Source organism: Eretmochelys imbricata, chromosome 6, assembly GCF_965152235.1.
Source record: "Eretmochelys imbricata isolate rEreImb1 chromosome 6, rEreImb1.hap1, whole genome shotgun sequence".
Lineage (NCBI taxonomy): Eukaryota > Metazoa > Chordata > Testudines > Cheloniidae > Eretmochelys > Eretmochelys imbricata.
Window position 1 is genome coordinate 95522964 of NC_135577.1, and position 22869 is coordinate 95545832.

General features: G+C 38.4%; 1 protein-coding gene across 1 annotated transcript in view; it reads right to left on the reverse strand.

Moving 5' to 3' along the window:
* Positions 1-2891: 2891 nt before the first annotated feature.
* GTF2A1 (general transcription factor IIA subunit 1) overlaps positions 2892-22869 on the reverse strand; it is a 36681-nt gene continuing 16703 nt past the window's right edge. Inside the window, exons 5-9 of the mRNA XM_077819223.1 lie at positions 21427-21502; positions 17730-17863; positions 16962-17279; positions 12080-12169; positions 2892-7465 (exon numbers count right to left, since the gene is read on the reverse strand). Coding sequence (XP_077675349.1) covers positions 7358-7465; positions 12080-12169; positions 16962-17279; positions 17730-17863; positions 21427-21502 — 726 coding nt within the window. The 3' untranslated portion in view covers positions 2892-7357. The remainder of the gene's footprint in view (positions 7466-12079; positions 12170-16961; positions 17280-17729; positions 17864-21426; positions 21503-22869) is intronic.

Consider the following 22869-nt stretch of genomic DNA (forward strand, 5'->3'; position numbering starts at 1 on the left):
GTGTATCCAGTTGCTCTTGGAGATGGGCTGAACCAGATGGGTAAGTATTATCCCATGAAATCCCAAAGCATATTCTATCCTACATTACTTCAACCTTCTGCCTTTCAAATCAGCAACAGCACAATGAGAATAAATACCTAAGATGAGAGTTGGCAGCACAGGCATTTTGCAAAAAGTCACCTGGAAGAACAAAACATGTGAATTTTAACAAACATCACAGTATTTTACTTTTCCCTGTGACTGTGCACCTAAGTGCAGCTGAGAAGGAAGACTCTGGGGGCTGGGGGGTAGAATGGGAAGAAAAACAAACTTTCACCATTATAAAATCTTATCCTTCCTTACAAGGAAAGGTATTTGTTCAAGCTTTCTAATAATTTGTCACTATTTTCTGCACTCTCTCAAATTTTCAGCGTACTTTTTTAAAACATGGACGCCAGAAACATACACTTCTACATACACTACATAGTAATGTTCTCTTGGCTTCACCAACACTGTGTTCCTGTTTATACATCCAAGCATCATTAGTTCTTTTTTGCTGAAGCGTTCCATTAGGTGCTCATCTTCAGTTGCTTGTCCACTGTGACCAATAAATCCTTTTCCAAGTCCTTGCTTTCCAGGATACAGTCCCCCATTTTCTAGGTATTGGGTACATTCTTTGTTCCTAGATGTAATACTTAGGGCTGTCAATTAATCATGTTTAACTCACATGATTAACTCAAAAAAATTAATCATGATTAAAAAAATCACAATCGCCATTTTAATTGCACTGTTAAACAATACCAATTGAAATTTATTAAATATCTTGGATGTTTTTGTACTTTTTCAAATATATTTATTTCAATTACAACACAGAGTACAACACGAAGTGTACAGTGCTCACTTTATATTTTTTTATTATATTTGCACTGTAAAAATGATAAACAAAAGTGGTATTTTTCAGTTCACCTCATACAAGTATTGTACTGTGATCTCTATCATGAAAATGCAATTTACAAATGTAGATTTTTTTGTTACATAATTGCACTCAAAAACAAAACAATGTAAAACTTTAGAGCCTACAAGTCCGCTCAATTCTACTTCTTGTTCAGCCAGTCGCTAAGACAAACAAGTCTGTTTATATTTACGGGAGATAATGCTGCCCACTTATTTAAAAAGTCACGAGAAAGTGGGAACAGGTGTTCACATGGCACTTTTGTAGCCGGCATTGCAATGTATTTACCTGCCAGATATGCTAAACATTCATATGCCCCTTCATGCTTCGGCTGCCATTCCAGAGGACATGCATCCATGCTGATGACGCTCGTTAAAAAAATGTGTCAATAAAATTTGTGACTGAACTCCTTGGGGGAGAATTGTACGTCTCTGGCTCTGTTTTACTTGCATTCTGCCATATGTTTCATGTTATAGTAGTCTCATATGATGACTCAGCACGTTGTTCATTTTAAGAACACTTTCACTGCAGATTTGACAAAATGCAAAGAAAGTCCAAATTGTGAGATTTCTAAAGATAGCTACAGCACTCGACCCAAGGTTTAAGACTCTAAAGTGCCTTCCAAAATCTGAGAGGGACGAGATGTGGAGAATTCTTTCAGATGTATTAAAAGAGCAACACACTGATGTGGAAACTACAGAACCCGAACCACCAAAAAAGACAATCAACCTTCTACTTGTGGCATCTGACTCAGATTACGAAAATGAATGCGTTGGTCCGCACTGCCTTGCATTGTTATTGATCAGAACCTGTCATCAGCCTGGACGCATGTCCTCTGGAATGGTGGATGAAGCATGAAGGGACATATGAATCTTTAGCGCATCTGGCATGTAAATATCTTGCGATGCTGGCTGCAACAGTGCCATGCAAATATCTGTTCTCACTTTCAGATGACATTGTGAACAAGAAGCAGGCAGCACTATCTCCTTCAAATGTAAACAAACTTGTTTGTCTGAGCGATTGGCTGAACAAGAAATAGGACTGAGTGGACTTGTAGGCTCTACACTTTTACATTGTTTTATTTTTGAATGCAGTCAGGTTTTGTATATAATTCTACATTTGTAAGTTCAACTTTCATAATAAAGAGACTGCACTACAGTACTTGCATTAGGTGAATTGAAAAATACTATTTCTGTTTTTACAGTGCAAAATATTTGTAATCAAAAATAAAGTGAGCACTGTACACTCTGCATTCTGTGTTGTAATTGAAATCAATATATTTGAAAATGTACAAAACATCCAAAAATATTTAAATAAATGTTGTTATTCCATTATTGTTTAACAGTGCAATTAATCATACAATTAATTTTTTTAATCGCTTGACAGCCCTAGTAATACTGCTTTTGGAGTGGAGTCCTATCATCTAAAAATAAACTTAATGATGCTGATACAAGATAACCATTAGCCTTAAGAGACTTACATTTCACCAAGGACTAAAGATATGTCATCTGGTCAGGCTGGAAATACTGACTTCACTAGTGAAATGCATTTGCCAAAGCTAGATGCTTATGTTCAGAAAAAACTTTTGCATCCAAAGCTCATCTTGCATTTCCAGTTCTTCAGACTAAGTATCTAGGTGTACTGGGCTATTTTATTCGCTTTTTTCCTTCGCTAAAGGTCGTGGTGTTAGTCTTGCTTAAGTTACCAGCAAAAGAAGACTGTTAAATCTGAACCTCCAACCTCAAAATGAAAAGCTGACTTCTCATAACATTGTGAGCCATGTTAAATGGAAGAGACTACGCAGAAAGTTCACCTCAGTGATTAAAAGGGAAACACCTGTGTTTTTCTTGCTTTGAATTCACTATATTATGAAAATACTTAAAGAATCTTGTCCACGTTAAAACAATTGTGTATGTGTAACTATTTAATGCATCAGAAAATAGTAAATAAAATGGCAAGCTTATTTTTTAAATAACATCTTTAATTAAAGTTTTTGCAAAGGCAAAATATTAAACTTAAAATAGGTCTTAGTACATCAAAATACTAAGTTCTCTAATTGTATTCCAAGCATGGCCTTTGAAACATAATATCCTGTATATCACAGAAGAGCAACCTTGATCTGCAATTGTACAGAATGAATTTTACAAACATAATAAATATATTTACCCCCTTACACATAACAGTATATGTACAACAGCAGTTGACAATAGTAGCTCAGAACAGCAGAAAAGGACGTTCCCCTTCCCCATATTTTTATTAGTACCCTATGCACGCTGGAACAAGTGAACTTTGGATGGCTACACATGTAGCTAATCCAAAATAGTTCTTCCTGTTTAAAAAAGTTCCTTTTTGTCCTCAGTATCCAATCCAAACTAAATTTAAAAAAAGTGAACCACGAAAAAGAGTAGGCAACAGTAGCTTGATTTGCAGGAAAAAAAGGCCTGGCTTGTACATATGCCCCAGGCACTCAGAATAATAGGAAATCAAGACTAAAAAGACACAAATGTAACAACATACAAGTTTCCCTCCCCCCGGTCTTTTGTAACCACTAAACTCAAAATCTGAAACAACTTTGAATTAAATCTTTATAAAAAATTGCAAAGCTGTATAAGGCGACCCAATAAAAATCCACAGTGTGCAGTACCCTAAAGCCACAGGTCTAATTCTTAAACATTTTATTGCATCCTGCAAAACAACAAAAAAGGAACTTTTTCAAATGGAAGACAAACTTCAAAGTGAACTCTAGTGAAAAGGGTCTCATTTTTCTCCTGCATTGGAATAACAAAATTTTATCCTGGTAGCGTTTTATGGTGACATAATTGCTTTTGGGTATTAATGGATGATACAGTTACTTTCACAAAACAAAACTGAAACCCAGCGAAGTTTACTTACACTGCATTAAAAATAGAAAAAAACAAAAAACCACATTGATACAAAACTGTTAGATCACATTTAGTATATTATTCGCTCTTTTCCAGCAACTGTGCTTCAGAACCAAATCTAATCCCTTAGAGAATAAACCTGCGACCACAGTCTTTATACTTGTCATGATCTGTTGCTAGGAAAATACTCAGGTCAAAAAGCAGCTTGTAATTACAATGCAGGAAAAAGGTGGATGAAACCTCAGACATTTTGCCACTAACATTGGGGGCAGGAGAGAATAAAGTTATAAATTTTATTTAAATAGTCCAATATAAAGTTCCTTATGTGACTAAGTCTCTATTATCTCCTTAGCAGACAACGTATTTTTATTCCTTTTCAACTTTGATGTTTTTATTAAATGATTGCACACACTAAAAAGCCAATATAATTAGAGCTAAAATGTTTATTTATGACTGAAGCACTGCAGGACACCTACTGTCTCAGGAATCCAATAGACCTCGAGTATCATCATGCTGACAAAGCAGGAATATCTGCAAATTGAGAAGGCACAAGACTCCCAACTTTGTCCAGTTGCTCTGTAAATTTCCATTAGCCCTGAAGGTTAATATTTTAACCATGAAGTTATCGTCCCTATTTTTTCCATCTTAAAGTCAAAAAAGGTGCTCTGTTATCTGTGCAAATCTAAACATAAGCCCTCTTGAAACCGTTAATTGCCTTCATAATACTGAACTATTTAAATGAAAAATCTATTTTCTACTTTCAAGAAAAAAATTAATAATTTAAAAACTATGAACATGGGAATCCCTTGCCCTCTGAAAGGAATGGAATCTAATGAAATGGTCTGTTCAATTACAACATTAAAACCATGATTAAAATTCAAGTACAATAATAAAATTAAGCAAACTACATTCTTACAGCAAGCTGCTACAATAAAATGAAATTAAAACATGCTTTCTGATTTAAAAAAGGAACACTTGACTTAGCAGTAAGAGCACAGTTTGGTATGTTTATATTTGACTGGCTTTCAGAAGATTTCACAGGTACTTGTATTAAAAGACCAAAACCCTCATCTGCCAAGCATACCATAATTAATTTGCAAGACACTGTGCATGTACAGATGGTTTCTAAACGTCCTTCGAGATAAACTAAATTTAAGTCATCTTTAAAGCTGTGGTATCCCTTAAAATAAATAAAAAGGCTATGCAATGTCTGCTCTAAACATGTGGGTGAAGAACCCTAAATGTAAGAGACTAAATATCTTGTACAGTAATCTGGGTTCCAGTAGTATAAACAGGAATCTGTAGCTAAAGGGGTTTCATTGGTTGATTTGTGCACTATATGGGATTTGTTCTAAGTCCATATTTAAGTAATTTGAAAGGCTATGAATCTACTTGTGATAGCCATCAACACTACTCAAAGATACACAAGAGAAGCAAGGGTAATAATTAGTTGATAAGTAATTGATTTCATTGTAATCACATATGCTTTAAAAGTAGTGGCACATTAAAAAAAACCCACAAAATTTCTGCTTTGTACAGAGAAAAAGAAAACGCCACTCAGCATGAGATACCTTGAAGTCCAGAGCCAAATTTGTATCCTAAATGAGTAGAGCATTAATTACCTATGAGTTAGTAACACCAGAAACTGAACTTTAATGACATTTACAATGTATGCAGATCAGGTGGTTTACTAATAAACATATGGCTCTACATGTGAATTAAGGACAATTTCGTTCTATTTAGTGACACCACAGGTGCAAAAACATATGTAACTCCTCAGATTTCTTCCTTGCAATGTGCTGTGCATTTCCTGTAAGCTACTGAGACTATGAATGCATTTGGAGATCAGTAACGAAAGACAGGTAAGGGAGACAGAAGGCAGTTAATATACAGTGCTGATTAAATACACTTGTGATTTCATTAAAAACTATTTTAAAAGTTTCATTTTGCAAGAACAAAAGCCAAGAAGTAGTGGGTAAAGTTTCTGCTTCTGCAGTTCTCCCTAATTTGAGTTACATTTGACTTCCTCTGCCTTCTTTTCATTGCTTTTCAGGTAGCTAGTAAAGAACATTAAGTTGTAATGGGGAACCACATAAAGCATGCTCACTCCTTCGTTGGAAATGTCTGATCTAGAATTCCAATTCCCTCTTCTCTGCTGCAGCAGGAACTCCATTCCTGAAAGCCTGATTGCAAGCAGAACCATCACATGAAGAAACGGCGTGTTTGCCCTTACCAGCAAAAGCTTTTTGCTATTTATGACATGTCATTTTCAGACAAGTGAAATTATGTTAGGGTTTAGCATATGTGATGACCTAATTTTTGCATTACCAAGACACACACTATTTTAATTTTTTGCTTACATTACTCTAACAAAATAAACTATTTCCTCATTGATGCTTTCTTTTAAAAGGAACAAAAACAAAAACCACCAAAATTGCATGTCACTTGGAGATTTTAAACAGGTTCCCTGCAACACATCTTAACTTGTCAACAAGAATATACTTTGAAATTACAGGGTATTTTACAATTAAGCTCTATTTCCTGATTAGCAGAACTTCAGCTAAGGTATAAATGGCTATTTATATATATATACTTTCCCTTATCCAGTTTAGCCATTCCTGTAGTATTTGTCCAACAGTATTCATGGATGCCTGGGCTGTAAATGTAGTAAGTGGTTGTAGGAATGCATACACTAAGAGATCAAAATACCTGGAGTTTTCATTTGCAAGGTCTCCAAGACACTGATCTTTTAAAGAAGTGAAGGAAAGCTACCACAGAGTCCTCTGAGCTCCGTGAGGCTGAAACACTTCAAATGCCAAGAATGTTTTTAAAAATAAAGTAAGTGGTTTGAGTTTTCAGAAGGAGCTACAGGTGCTCAGCACTTTTGAAAAGAGTCATTCATATCAAATTGAAATGGCTCGAAAATATAAGTAATCATTTTACATTTTGTAACTGCTAGGAATGAAAATTTGTTTATGGGAGAAGAATTGAGAAAATTAACTGTAGTTAAAATTATACATGACTATAGCAGAATTAAAAATATTTTTGTTATACAAGATAATTAAAATGTATCACCTTAATTCTTACTCTTCTGTACAAAGCCTGCACACCGTTCAAACAATATTCTGACCACCCTCACTACCAAAAGGAAGTGTTCAAAACAAAGATTTGTACACACATAAGCATTGTCAGACTACGAGTATATCAAAAGGGAAGAGTTCCTTCAGTTCAGTGGAAGAAATTTTAAAACCTTAACCCAAGGGGAGGAACAGGGAGACAAAGCCTTACATGCTAATTACCAGCTGCAGGTACCTGTATATAGAATTGATAATTAAGGTATCCCAGACAATGCTAGCTGCTACAGTCCCATGGCTTGCCCATTTGAAGTAGTGTCTATGTTGCCACGCTCTACCTTTGTTGTGGTAGTTTTGTTGGTACTGTTCTTTTCTGATGTGCAGACGTAAGTTTTGGTTGAAGTTTATGTCCAAGTCTCAACCTTTCTGATTTTTCTTTTTTTCTAGTTTTTTGTTTTGTCTTAAAAACTTCACCATTCTGCATCTCCAATGGCTTTGGAAAATACATAATCTCTTCCATTGAGATTCATTATGCCATCTTTGAGGTGAAACTTCCACTTGTTTTTACTTCTATGGATCTAAAAAACAAAATATACATACTGAAATAGTACTCTATCAGAAACAAGTAGCAACTTCAGGACTAAACTGACAAGTTAGGAAAAGAAAATCCAGATAATGATTGGTCACATAACTGATCATTATGTATGCATGGATATCTAAACCCAGGATCTCACCTAAAAAAAAGTGTTATTGCACATCTGGCAACATTTGTAGCTCATTTTCTAGCCAAGGGCAAGTTCCCACAGGAGCCATAAATAAACCCTGTATCCATAGTAATTGTGAAATCCAAGGCACATAACACATTTTATGGTAGAGAGAGGACGGTAATTTAACCTTTATCCATCTCTCACATGAATTAATACCCTTTTCCTGTTGGAACTGGGAATGTAGAAATCCATTTGGAAGCAGCACAATTCCAGCTTTTACTCACTATATTGAAGAGGTAGGAGACAATTTGTCTGACCAGCCCTGGATGAAAGAGGTGAATGAGGCAGCAATACAACTCTGACCCTTTACCTTCATTTGTGTAACCCCGCTTCTGCGTACAACCCACCTTGCTTGCTGATCTCTAGCAGAAAAAGAGGAGGAAAGTGAAATAGGCCTAATACAAGGTTGGAACTTGCTTCTCCCTGCCGCAGCGCTGCAGCTAAGGTCAGAAACACTGGAGCTGGATTTCTCCGGATGTAAAAGAGAGGGAGCCACCAGACTAGTGTTCTCTCTGAAGGGCCCTCAGCTTTGGAGGCTGCTGCTCTCCTTGGTCTGAGTGGTCAGAGTTAACTGACCTCCAAGACACACGGCTAGGCTTATCTATTTACTCAGGCTTTTGAAGAGGAAGGGCCTCGATAGGAGCTGCTGTTTGTGGTGGAGGATAGTTTTGTTCTGTCCTAAGAAGAGTTTTACAGTAGAACCTCAGAGTTATTAACATCTCAGGAATGGAGGTTGTTCCTAACTCTGAAATGCTCCTAACTCTGAATAAAACATTATGGTTGTTCTTTTAGAAGTTTACAACTGAACATTGACTTAATACAGCTTTGATATTTTACTATGAAGAAAAATGCTGTTTTCCCTTTATTTTTTAGTAGTTTATGTTTAAAATAGTACTGTACTGTATTTGCTTTTTTTGTCTGTGCTGCTGCTTGATTATGTACTTCCAGTTCCAAATGAAATGTGCAGCTGACTGGTCAGTTCATAACTCTGCTGTTTGTAACTCTGAGGTTCTACTGTATTGGGAATGCCTGATTAGTTTGCTTTTATTTTAGGTTTTTGGTTTTTTTTAAGTTATGTCAACTGTAAGCTCTCTGTCCGGGGCCTTCTTTTCATCATGTATAGCAATGGTTTTCAACCAAGGGTCCAGGACCCCCTAGGGAGGGTCTGCCAGTTTCAGGGAGTCTGCCAAACAGGACCAGCATTAGACTCTCTGGGGTCTGGGGCAGAAAGTCAAAGCATCACAGCATGGGGCTGAAGCCCGGAGCCCTGCCACCTGGGGCTGAAGGAGAAGCCTGCGAAACTTAGCTTTGCGGTGCCCCCTGCTTGCTACCCCTTAACGCCAGCCCTGGCTTTTATATGCAGAAAACCAGATGTTGTGACACAGGTGGGCCGTGGAGTTTTTATAGCATGTCAGGGGCCTCAAAGAAAAAGGAGGGGAATCCCTGATGTATAGCATGCCTTGACCTGATTCTTTACAGAGGCTTCCAGGTACTAATAGGATACAAATAAGGGGAGATTTTCAAAGACAAGTGGGAGCTGGGTGCCTGACTGGCCTTTGTGCGTTAGAAAAAAGTCTTCCCCTTAGTAAACAGTAACAACAACAAAAAGACAACTAAGGCAAAAGTAGTCTAAAATAAAAATAGAATGAACTGGACTCTCCAAGAGAAACTAGTTAACTATGGACACCAGTAAAAAAAAAGGTTTTCAAAACGAGTCACTAGGTGAATATAATTATCAACTGAATCACAAAAAACTGAACACCCGGCCGTTCCCAGAATACAGTAAGAACAGTACAACTAAAAGAATTGATCATTCAATTCTGGCTGCAAGCTACACGAACTATACATTTATTTCTTGTATACTTTGACTTGATTAATTAAATATGCCCACACAAAGGATATCTGGTATCTTGTAAAAATTTGATTAAAATGATATGTTCTACTGCAGGCCTATTTTCATTCCAGATATTTAAGTGTACAGTCACTTGCCAAACTGTACCATGCAAGTGGGCTTAGCCACATGCATCTTAAAAGGTAAAAATTACATTAATTGCCCAACTAGCTCAACATACATACATAGTAATTTTAGGGATAAATAGGCTTTTCATCATTCATTCAAAATACTTTACCCATCAACACAGTAAATGAGAGAACACCTGAACACACAATTTTCCAGATTCACAGCTGCCCAAAAGATTTTTTTCTTTGACAAAAATAATGTAAGAGAAAGTGTGTCAACCTCTGAGTAGTGAATATACAAGACCCCCAGAGTTTCTCTCTCACGCAAATAGCTTAACTTGTCACTATCCTCCACAAAAGGAAAGTGAAGTTCCACGTTTTCAAAGAGTCCAGTGTTTACTACTTGCCAGGTAGAGGAGCTTATTTTACTTGGCAGACTTTCTGGTGGATTCTGTTAGTATGTTAACACAAGATTAGCCAAAAATCATTAAAGATGACAGCTGAAGTGAAATGCACCAGACTGAAATGTCAGCAGGTAAATTTGTGGAAACCTGCTTGGCCAAGTTATGAGGATTTGCATTCTAGTCTAATTAAGTGTGCCCCATCCTCTGAAGAATCTAATAAAGCTATCCAAACCAGTAGTTCACGTGTGAAATTGTTAAACGGCGCAGTACCAAAACTGGAACATATCTAGTAAAACCACACTGCTGAGAAGATTAAGCACAAACCTACTTCAAAACACCAGAAAATACAGGAACAAAATTCAACCAGCCTATCTACCCTCATATTGAATCTGCACTTAGAGTAGGGTCCAGGGTTTGGATGTAAATGAACATTACAACTTCAGGCGTTTTTCCTGTTTTTTGGAAAGTCTAAATTTTTTTTTCATTCAAGTTTCAGTTCTTTGCACTGTAAAAAGGGCCTTTTTCATGTAATCAATACACTGTGGTCCTATGAACCCAGTCTTCAGCCAAACAACAAAGGAGGGAAATCCACCTGAACATCTCACCACTGCTAGCCTGCACTGAGTTTGGGGTTTTCTGATTCTACATCTTTTGATTTTTTTCTTTTTATTTGTCCAATCTCGTATTTCCAGTCCAAGGCTCTTAAAAAAAGCTAGCCACTATACAGGAACCTAGTTACCCAGGGGATTGCTAGCTGAATATAGAAAAGAAAGGCTGTGTGTTGTGATTTCCAATCCAGGGTTATAGCAGCCAAAGACTGTTCTCTTCGGACGGCTGTTTAGTCTCTTGTCTCAGCAGACAACTGTCCACATCACACAAAACCCTCCATACCTGGCATCAACTGATACCCAGACTTGCTCTCATAAATATAAAGGGAAGGGTAAACACCTTTAAATCCCTCCTGGCCAGAGGAAAAACCCTTTCACCTGTAAAGGGTTAAGAAGCTAGGATAACCTCGCTGGCACCTGACCAAAATGACCAATGAGGAGACAACATACTTTCAAAAGCTGGGGGGAGGGAGAAACAAAACTCTCTCTCTGTCTGTGTGATGCTTTTGCCAGGGACGGAACAGGAATGGTCTTAGAACTTAGTAAGTAATCTAGCTAGATATGCGTTAGATTCTGTTTTTTAAATGGCTGAGAAAATAAGCTGTGCTGAATGGAATGGATATTCCTGTTTTTGTGTCTTTTTGTAACTTAAGGTTTTGCCTAGAGGGATTCTCTATGTTTTGAATCTAATTACCCTGTAAGGTATTTCCCATCCTGATTTTACAGAGGTGATTCTTTTTATTTTTTCTTCTATTAAAATTCTTCTTCTAAGAACCTGATTGCTTTTTTATTGTTCTTAAGATCCAAGGGTTTGGGTCTGTGGTCACCTATGCAAATTGGTGAGGATTTTTATCAAACCTTCCCCAGGAAAGGGGGTGTAAGATTTGGCAAGGATTTTTTGGGGGAAAGGTGTTTCCAAACGGACTCTTTCTTAATAATAATACCGGTTAGACGTTTGGTGGTGGCAGCGAAAGTCCAAGGGAAAAAGGTAAAATAGTTTGTACTTTGGGGAAGCTTTAACCTAAGCTGGTAAAAGTAAGCTTAGAAGGTTTTCATGCAGGTCCCCACATCTGTACCCTAGACTTCAGCGTGGGGAAGGAACCTTGACACTGGCCAACCCAAAGAAGTGATCCTTTTTCAGGCACACTGGTAAGATAGTCTGGAAGAAAAAGAAGTTCAACCACTAATTTTAACTGAGCCTTGCTTATAACAGAGTTTTGAGACACAAGTAGACACACAAGTTGGAGATAATAGAAAACATAGTTAATTTCACATGTTAAAATAGAATACAAAAACATTATACAATATCAGATCACACTAAATATTAAGACATTTATATAGCCCCATGTATACACACACACAAATACAGCTTAAATTCATGATTTGATGGGAAGCAGAGAAAGAGGAACAAATAAACGTGACATTCATAAAAATTCTGTTTTTAGAGATTTTACCTTATCATACTGACATACGACAACATTCTCTGTATCAAACAGCTCTTGTCCTTCCTCATCACTCACATCATCTTCACTATTAAGGGGCTCCTAAAAGAAACATTTGAAAATAGTTTATGATAAACTGACTCCCATCTATTAAGATTATAGATATTTTGATCTTTTGCATGAAAATAAACTCTGGTTATAACATGAATGAGGGTTTCAGTGTGGGGAGAACAAGGCTTTGAGGTAAAAACTTGATGTGCCTGTCACAATTACAGGGCTAGCTTGACATCTGTCCCCATCTTCTAGTCTCTCTAGAGTGCACCACCTCACTTGTCAGGGTGCCTTTACCCATCTTTGATTGACAGTTTGCAATTCTCCCACTCCCAGACTATGCCTGGGCTACCGTATCCTACATACGAACTGTTCTTACCTAATTGGTCTGATTGAGTTTGGGCACCTGTATTTTTTCCCTTTAGGAGTCAGTGACCAGTGGTGAATATAATGAGCAGAAAGCCTTCTTAAACCAAAAGTATTGTTTATTTTACCAACTGGAACAAAGCTTTTAAGAAAGAAATAGCCTACCTGCATGTTTATCTTGCCCAAAAGCTACCCATTCCCTGATGGTAACCTAGGCAGGCCTAGCATCTCCAGATACCCCAGCAGATACCTGTGTCTCAGTCTGGCTCCCCGACAACAACCCCTCTGCTATAGTTCTTTTGTTCCTCTGTGTTTCTGGGCTTTAAGCCCTTCTGGTTAAAACCAGCCCTCTAGACTCAGCAGGAGATTATACAAGAGTCCGCAAAACCAACGTTTCTGACATGGTCCCTTAACAACTGTAGTGGTTGCTGAGGGGTGGCTTATGTTGAACCATTCTTTTTCTTCCTGCCTGTGTTAATCAGACAGATTCCTGTTCAGCTAAACCAATGCAGTCATACAGTAAATACCCCAATAACCAGTACATTATCCCGTATTCATAAATTATCCCAGGGCAGCTCCAAATGTTACTGTGCCCAAGTCCCATTTTCCAAAATGACTTTGGCATTTGCCTATACTGAGAACACTCCAGCGACGTTTCAATGGGTTTTTATAATCGTATGTAAACAGCATATGTTTTAAATCACTAGTTGATAGATCACTACGGAAAACATGAAACATCCTTTTCCTAAAAAAGTCTCATGCAGTCCCTTGCCATTGCTTTCTCATTATATGGGTTAATTATAAGAGGCACTGGGGCAAGGCAAGTTTAAATCTCCATCAACCATGATATTAGCTCTTGATTAGCTGGTATACTATTATTTTCAATCCAAGAAGGAAAACATGCTTCTTTGTACCAGAGGATGCTCTACCTCCTCCACCCTCACAGATGGTGGGTGTATTAAAGTGACCTACCTGATGCACAGAACTGGAAGTAGTTCCTTATAAAGCAGGTTGATAACAGTGAAAAGAGGAGGCTAGAGCAACATGTTGCTGATAGAAAAGGAGTACTTGTGGCACCTTAGAGACTAACCAATTTATTTGAGCATGAGCTTTCGTGAGCTACAGCTCACTTCATCAGATGCATACCGTGGAAACTGCAGCAGACTTTATATACACACAGAGAATATTAGAGGGCTTATTCCTTCACCCACTTACTTCCCTGGTCCTTCTCGCATGAACAGAGAGCAACAATACCCGAAGTCCAAAGGTGCAAACAATTCGATGTTTATTGGGGTGAACTTCCAGCAAGCATGATTCCAGTTTCCTTCCTTAGTATCCTCCTTCCCAGCTCTGACACCACAGAGCCTTACACCTGTGTCCCTGTTCCCATTCCTACCCTTAGCTAAACATGATTCCAACTTTCTTACCCCCATTCCCTGTGTATATATAAAGTCTGCTGCAGTTTCCACGGTATGCATCTGATGAAGTGAGCTGTAGCTCACGAAAGCTCATGCTCAAATAAATTGGTTAGTCTCTAAGGTGCCACAAGTACTCCTTTTCTTTTTGCGAATACAGACTAACACGGCTGTTACTCTGAAACCTGTCATGTTGCTGATAAGATCTCTGGCCTGCTGATGGTTATATTTAATAAATCTTGTAATATAAGTGAAATTCCAGAAGACTGGAACAATGCTAATATTTTGCCAATATTAAAAAAAGGCAATCAGGATAACCCAGGTAACTATACTCCAGGGAGCCTGATATGAATCCTGGGCATGGAAACACTGATACAGGAGTCAATTGATAAAGAATTAAAAGACAGGAACATAATTCATGCCAGTCAACAAGGACTTATGGAAAACAGGTCTTGTCAAACAAAGCTGATTTCATTCTTTGATGAGATTAGGAGTATGGTTGACAGGCTAGATAAAAATAAATGATTTAAAAAAAAAATCGGATTTTTTTTTTAATAAAAAACGAAGGGAAAAAACCTGTCTAAAGATACTTTTAATTAGGATACATTATAAAGATATTTCATCATGGAAGAGGGATTATAAATTCTACTTCTATAGTGTGAGACAATATATTCATGTAATGTTTAAGAAAAGTTTTGTAAATGAGTTCCAATAGTTCATGGATTAGGGACCCAATCTTACGGGTTTCACAGGCTTTTGTATAGATTACTTAGGTTAATCCTTCTATCTACCCAATGAGACTCAGTGCTCAGTCTAGAAGATACCATCAGAGATGTTTAGTTTTGCAGTTCTCAAACTGTAGATTTGCATCTCCAGAGGTAACATGCTTGTTAACAGCAAAAAATTTTTTAAATAAATAAATAAATAAATATATAGAAGTGAGAAACAACAGACCTCAACTCTATTTTCCCTCTGCAAATTTGTGTACATAGAGTCAATTCCTTACCTCTCTTTAAAAGTGCAAAGTTTCAAAAAGTTCAATGAATAGAAGATTGTTTGGGGCAGAATAGATCTGGACAAGGAGAAAAAGTCTGGAGATAAATGTGAGAAGTGAGGGACATATGCTTCTTCTGTTAAAATATTATATGTTTTCTGTTGAAGAAAAAAATCCAGACTACATAACATTGTTGTTTTAGTTAAATAAAACAATTTAAATGTCCGTCTGGTGATCTCCTCCTAATACAGCATGGCAAGAAAATGCTCCAAATATTAATGATTAACCTGTTGAATTGGAGATATTTATGAAGTCATTGGGAGGTGAACTATCTGCTTCAATTACCTTTGGTAAATGAAATAATCAAACAATCATTTTCTGATATAGCTGTAAAACTAATCTGAAAAGTTTTCAATATAAATCACTGTTTCAAAACATATAGTGTGTACCTTCTAAATATGAAACCTACATCTACCTCTGAATTGTGAAGAATATGTATTAAGGTTATAACAACCAACAGGAATGCACTTTTATGTAGAAAACCATGATTAAATTGAGTATTCCTGGCTAGTGATTTAAATCAAATCCACCCTGATGGTTGATATAGGTAACTGTAGATGTACTACAAAACTTTTGAAAGGCATTTGACTTAGCACTGTATGACATTCTGATTTAAAAGTTAACACTGTACAATATTAATAGAGCACACATTAAATGGATAAACAACCAGGCAAATAAGAGATCTCAAAAAATAGCTGTCAATGGGAAATCATCACTGAGTGGGGGTAGTGGGGTTCAGCAGGCCCAGTGCTATTTGACATTTTCATTAGTGATTTAGAAGGAAATATAAAGTTACTGCTGTTAAACACTGCAGACAAAGACTGGCAGAGTGGTAAAGACAAAGACATCGCAGACAAAGATTGGCAGACTGGGTAATCACACAGCACAATCTGGATCATTTGGTAAGCTGAGTCCATTCAAAGAAAATGTGTTTTATGAAAGACAGGTGCAAAGTTATGCATTTAGGAATAAAGAATATAGGCTGTACCTGCAGAATGAGGGACTGTATCCTGGGAAGCAATGACTCTGAAAAGAATTTAGGGGTAACAGTGGACAAGCAACTGAGCACAAGCACCCAGTACAAAGCTGTGGCAAAAAGGGCTAATGCAATCCTTGGAGGTATAAAGAGGGGAAAGCAGAAGTGGGGGAGGGGATTTTACCTCTGTATATAACAGCAATGAGACTGATACTGGAATGCTTTTTAAAAGGATGTTGAAAAAGTGGATTGGGGCACAGAAAAGAATGATAAAAATGATTTGAGCTCAAGAGAAAATACCTTTAAATCTCCTGCCACATGAGCTCAATCGGTTTAGTTTATCAAAAAGAAGAGTGAAAGGTGTCTTGATTACAGAGCCTAAGTACCTTCATAGAGAGAAAATAAAGGTATTGAAGAGCTCTTATCTAGCAGACAAAGGCATAAAAAGAACTAACAACTGAACGTTAAAGCCAAACAAAATTCAAATTAGAAGTTATGCAAAACTTTTTAATAGCAATGGTGATTAACCAGTGGAACAAGAGAAATGACTGAATCTCCATCTTTTGGCCTCTTCATATTAAGACTGGATGCCACTTGCGACTTGATTCTGGGCCCTACTATTTCTTTTATAATCTCTTCTTTGCTGAAGAGGTTTATGAAACCGTTTGCAATAGTTTAATTTAAATACATAGAAGTGCTACTTTGGTGCAGCTGCACTGCTGAGGCACATCTGTGAAGACGCTCTATGCCGACAGGAGAGAACTCTCCCATCTGCATAATTATTCCACCTCCGTGAGAGGCAACATAACTTCAGTATAGACTGCACTTAGGTTACTGTAACTTGCGTCCCTCGGTGTGTGTGTGTGGCTTTTTCACACCCCCAGGTGACATAAGTTATATCAACATAAGCGGTAGCGTATACCTGCCCAAGATCACAGACACCCCCGCAAAAATCTATCAAATGAAAATGGAAGTTCAACATTAAAGTCTCAATATTTTCTAATCTTTTAGAAACATTTTATCAAATTTTACCTCTTCAACCTGGCCATCTTCACCTCCATCTTTTTCTTTGTCTTCCTCTTCATCATCATCATAATCTTCTTCCTCATCTTCTTCTTCTTCAGATGATGTGTCTCCAGCTCCATCAACTTGGAGTACAAGTGGTGCTTGCGGTTGTGCCTGTTGCTGTGGTTGCTGCTGACTGGCAGCAGTAATCTGTGCTTGTGCCGGTGTAGGAGCTGCCACTGTTGTGGGTATGACCTGTGTTTTGTTCCCTGTAAATAGGATTTGCTGCGGCTGAATAATCACTCCTGTCTGCTGGGAGATCCCTCCAGGGATAGGAGCCAAAACCTGAAAAAAGGATTTTATATTAGCAATCGTGCATACACAATACTAACAGAGCAATTACTTACCAAAAACATTTGAAACCTGTCACTTCTTTATACTACTTCAAGGAACACAGTCACAAACATAGTTATCAAACGCAGAAAAGTAAACAAAGATTTTTATAATTTCACTTTTAATATTGTGATAACTTTAAAAAAAAATTGGTAACACTGGATGCAGATCAGGTAGGAAGATCCTGCACAGAAGCCAAAGATATGGAATTTCTAAGGCATCAAATAAGTTTTTAAAATCCCCATTTCTTTATGCAACTGTCAATTTTTCAGAGCCATTACTGGCATGCAATTCAAACAAAAGAACACATACCCTTGTACTTAAATATGCAAACTACTGGAAAACCTTCCTACCGGGTTAGTTTTAAGTATGAGCCCACTTATTCAAAATGTCCCTCTTTACCTGCTGTATAACAGGAGCTTGTACACCACCAGGCTGCATCTGTGGTATAACCTGTTGCTGTAGAACCACTGGCTGCTGTTGCTGAATGATATACTGAGCTCCATTTGCAGTTCTAACTACCTGCAGGATCTGGCCTGCAATGAAAACAGAACCACTTAAAATGTAAAAATCCACACCTAAAATTATCATCTCTTTCAAAGTTGGTCACCTGGAAAAAGACTGAGCATAATTAAAGGTAGAAAGTTCATCTTACACTTCCACCAATAACAGGTTGAGAATTTTTATTATTTTCAATACTTTAAACATGGCACACATCTACAGCTTCAAAACAACAAGTCTTCAAAGCTCTGGACAGGACTGTCTTTAAAACCCAACCATATGTTTACAAGGGGCATAATGCAAGAGTAGTTTAGAAAAGAGACAACACGCAGGTTGCTAACAGGTGATACAAGGTCTCACATGAGGCCAAAGATTAACTCACTATAAAGCAGCACAGCAATCTTCTGAATATTCATTCCCTACATATGAAGAGTGTATTTCATGTTTTTGCAAGGTCCCTGTTTAAAAGGACAGAAGCCAATAATATAGATATACACAAAGAAACTACACTTTCTATCCTATTGTGTAGGCTTCGATCCGCTGTTAAACAGACTCCGTATTCCAGCATTGAGTACATTTCAGTGTTGGGATACTATGTTTTTCTTTTTAACAAAACATGTGAAAAGTCCAAGCATTTTTTCCACTGAGTCTACTAATTTCACTGACTGCACTAAAGGATAGCTAATTCTTTAATTTCTGTCCTCTGACAAGGCCAAGATGAGGCCAGTAGAAGAACAACTCCTTCTATAGGATTTTAGAAATTTGATAAAATCCATTCCACTTTTTTTGGGGGTGGTGGTGGTGAGGGAATAATATTTTTACCTTAAAAGATGATCAGTCGCACTGTGTAGAATACCATTTTTTGCATATATGGCAAACAATACTGTAAAATATAGTTGTCTCTCTTGCTATTCTACAGTTTCCCAGTTTCACCACCTTTACTATGCTTGACAGAAAAACAGATACACAGGAGATAAAATTTGCTGAACCGTTACTGGGACAAACAAAAGGTATAAGAAGGCAGTTATGAGTGGCTTTTTATACTAGGCCTTTACTCCAAAAGAAAACAATTTCAAAGATTCTTCTCCTCTGCATCTCCCCCACAAAAGCACCATGACTGTGAGCACTAAAAGCTGTTTCGGACAGAAAACACGTTTTCACAATTTAGATTGGTCTTTTTACATGATAAAACTACTGGATTTGTTTTCGAACAAAAAAAAACAATTTTCCCAGCCATTTTTTACTTCCTGGTTGCTTTCGAGTTGTCCCTTGCAGACCTCATCAGGGCTGTTAGACAGCGTTGTGATGTGAATATTCTAAGCTTACATTCTTAAATTTACTCCTAACGTTTGGAGTAAGGAGACAGCTTTAGACAAAGGCACTAATGGGTAAAGAAGAGCTTGAGCCCTTAGTCCTTGACTGTTTTGGAATGGGCTGCTAGGAATGGGGTTTCATGTGCCAGGAGTCAGAGGGGCAAATGCTCAGAGGGGGAGCAATTCAAACTCGGTACACACTTAAACTCTATATTTGGCTTTTATTATAGTTACCCGCTCACATTTTTAAAGGTGACTGAGGAAAATGCAAACTAACTGTGTCTGCCCTTCGAATAAATCCACAGCACAGGGGATTTATAGATAGGATCAATACTGCAATCTAAGTACAGGCAACCAGACTATCATGATGCCAAAACCGATGGGCTTTGCAAGTGGAGAACAAACTCTGATGCAAAAAATATTTATACTGTTTTTCAGAAATATCCTTATGCTCCGTAGATAAAAGCCTAGCAAGGACAGATTAGTACTCAGAAAAGAGGGCTAAGTTCCAGAGGCAAGAAAGATCCACTAACTTCATTTATTTTTCTTTATAAAATGTCAGCATCAACTACTTTAAGTAACAGTTTATTATGTCTGTTCACTTTCATCTTCCTTTTCCCTGTCTCTAATGCCACTTTCAGTTATTTAGGTTCTTGCATGTCCCTGATCTCCATAATATCTAAACTACTTTTCTTTCCATGTATTATGTCTTTTTTCTTTTCAGTCTGACTGTTGTGTAATTCTCTTTCTCCATCCCTCCTTTCCGTGATACAGTCTCTCTTTATCCCCATCTCTATAGTCTCTCTTTCATTACCCATGGCACAGTCCTACCACCTTATCCCTAATTCACAGAGCACATGCAATAGTCCCATGTTTCATCTCATTACAGCGGAGAAGCCTGTAAAGATGGTCACCAGCTCTGTGCAATAGATATAAAGTTGCAGACAAGACATACCCCAGCTTCAACTCTTCCACTTTCTTATCAGAAAGACAAAGGAGGAACTGAAGTGATATCCAGATGACCCTCACCTCCATCATCTCCCGCTAAGAATAGGTTTAGCTTCCTGACTCCATCTAAAGCATAAACTCAGTGGTCAGGATCTACACCTGCAAAGAACCCAACCTTGGGAACACAATCTCCCTAGGAATCCGTGCCCTTTCTCCTTCCACATCCATTTGAGAAAACACTATAGGTACGACTGTGTGTCTCTCACTGAGGCCACGGACTCCGGTGCTGGCTATGGGGCTGCCTGAACAGTTTGGGTGTGTGGGAGTGAGCGAGGGGCAGAGGTGCGGGGCGGCACCTCTCCTCGCAGTGGGGGGCTCCCTAGCTCCCACCAGCATGTCCCTGTAGCTCTGAGGCGGAGGGGCCAGGGGACTCCATGCGCTGTCCACCTCTGCAGGTCCCGCCCCCGCAGCTCCCATTGGCTGTGGAGCCGGCGCTTGTGGTGGAAACAGTGAGCGGAGAGCCGCTGGCTGCCCTTCCCCCTAGGAGCTGCAGGGACATGCAGAGCTGGGTAGGGAGCCCGACAGCCCTGCCAACCCTCCCCCCAAGCACCAGCGGGGGTCCCGGGCCATGCACCGCTGCTCGCCCCCTCCCAGCACCAGTGGGGTCTCAGGCCACCCGCTGAAGCACCCACAGTGCTTCCAGACCGTGCCCCCCCCCTCAAGTTTTAGTTAGGGGTGTATAGTAAAAGTCATGGACAGGTCACGGGCAATGAATTTTTGTTTACTGTCCGTGACCTGTCCACGACTTTTAATAAAAATACCTGTGACTAAAACGTAGTCTTAACTATAGGACAGCACTTCATAGGTGGAGAAAGATTGCTGGCAACGACATAAATAATTTGTGATTGATCCTATGGTATACACTTGTTTTCCTGTAAAACTAAGAGAGGAATTTTTTCCTTGTATTAAGATCTGAAAGTTTCACCTCTGCTCTGAATCAGATTTCTACACCGTTATAAACCTCAACTTTCCTATTTCAGGCAAACTTCCATTAAACATAGCAGTCTTTAAAGCCGTCTCTTAATATAATGTATATATTTTCAAATAGTAAACAGCTGAAAAACAATACCTTTCAAAACGTATTAAATAAAATCTTTTAAAGTTTTATGGTGGTAAAGTAGCACTGTAATACATATAGCTCAAGAACTGTATGGTAAATTCCCTTTACTACAAAACTCCTTCCTGATTTTTAAATGTTTCACATGAAATGTAAAAAATTACAATCATTTGCAAATCAAATAGCTTGTCTATAATCCATTTAATGTTAAGGTAATTACCTGAATTTGTAAGTATCTGCTGAACAGGAGTAACACCAGCAGGCAAAGCCAAGGTAGCTGCAGTGGCAGCCGCACTCTGAAAGACAAGAAACCTGTTTTTAACAGCCAGCATTACTGCCAATGCTTTGCATCATGGCACACTAGCTGAGGATTAAAGAATAAGCATCTGTTGAGGTGAAGTAGGACAAATGTACACAATCACCATAGCTTCTATGGATAATCAACATTTACTCATAAGCAAGTTTCCGTGATGTTAAAAGGAAGATGACTAATAGTATAACGTGCATATATTAGCTATCATAGAAGTGAAATCTTTCTGATTTCTATTTGCCTGCTTTGATGGGCTCCCTTCATTCTATGTGCATCACAAGTCAACTCGATTCTGCTTTATTTCCAGGTTTGCCAGAAAAGCTCTGGGAATATGTTTTGCTCATCTGTGCTCCCTCTGCTGGCCAGCTGTTGGGCAGCGGAGCATAACACTAATAAAAAGACCCTGGTAGCTTCGCTCCTTTTTTTTTTTTTTTTAAACCAAAAATCTGATCATTCTCTAAATTATTTAAAAAAGCAAATGAGGGAGATTTTTAAAGTCAAAATTGGAGTTTGGCAACTACTGTTTGTGCCTTGATCTTTCTCTTAGAAAATAAGGCTTAAGTAGACAGTGTATATGATTCTTCTAATAAGTGATCTTATTTTAATCTTAGAAAAACAAGATGTGAAACAGTATTTAAAAAATTAGGACTCTACTCCCAGCTCTCCGAGTTAAAGTTAACCAGCCTCTCTGAATATGTTATCTGACTAATAGAAAAGAAAAAAACTCAAGGCTTAAAGTGAATTGTTCAAATCCTGGAATAATGCCAATATCAAGGGTAAAAGAAAGTAAGTTCCTATGAGTTACATCTGAGACGGGGTGGCCAACCTGTGGTTCTGGAGCCACATGCGGTTCCTTGTATAGGCACTGACTCTGGGGCTGGAGCGAAAGGCACAAACTTTCCAATGTGCCGGGGGGTGCTCACTGCTCAACCCCTGGCTCTGCCACAGGCCCTGCCCCCACTCCACCCCTTCCTGACCTCTCCCTTGAGTCTGCCTTGCCCTCATTCCGCCCTCCCCCCCTGCGTGCCAGGAAACAGCTGATCAGTGGGGCTGCCAGCTGGTGGGAAGTGCTGGGAGCAGGGGGGTGGGGGCGGAAGGAGGTGATGGGGGGCTACTAACATATTACTGTGGCTCTTGGGCAATGTACATTGGTAAATTCCAGCTCTGTCTCAGGCTCAGGTTGGCCACCCCTGATCTGAGACAAAATATCTGATCAAAGAAGTTTAATCACCTGATAATTGACACCATACTCAATGAATATAGTGAAATGATTTCTGTTTTCTAGGCAAGATCATTTCGTAGAATAGCTCACGTGTGATCTTTTCCTGGATCATCTATGATAAGTTTAAGCTA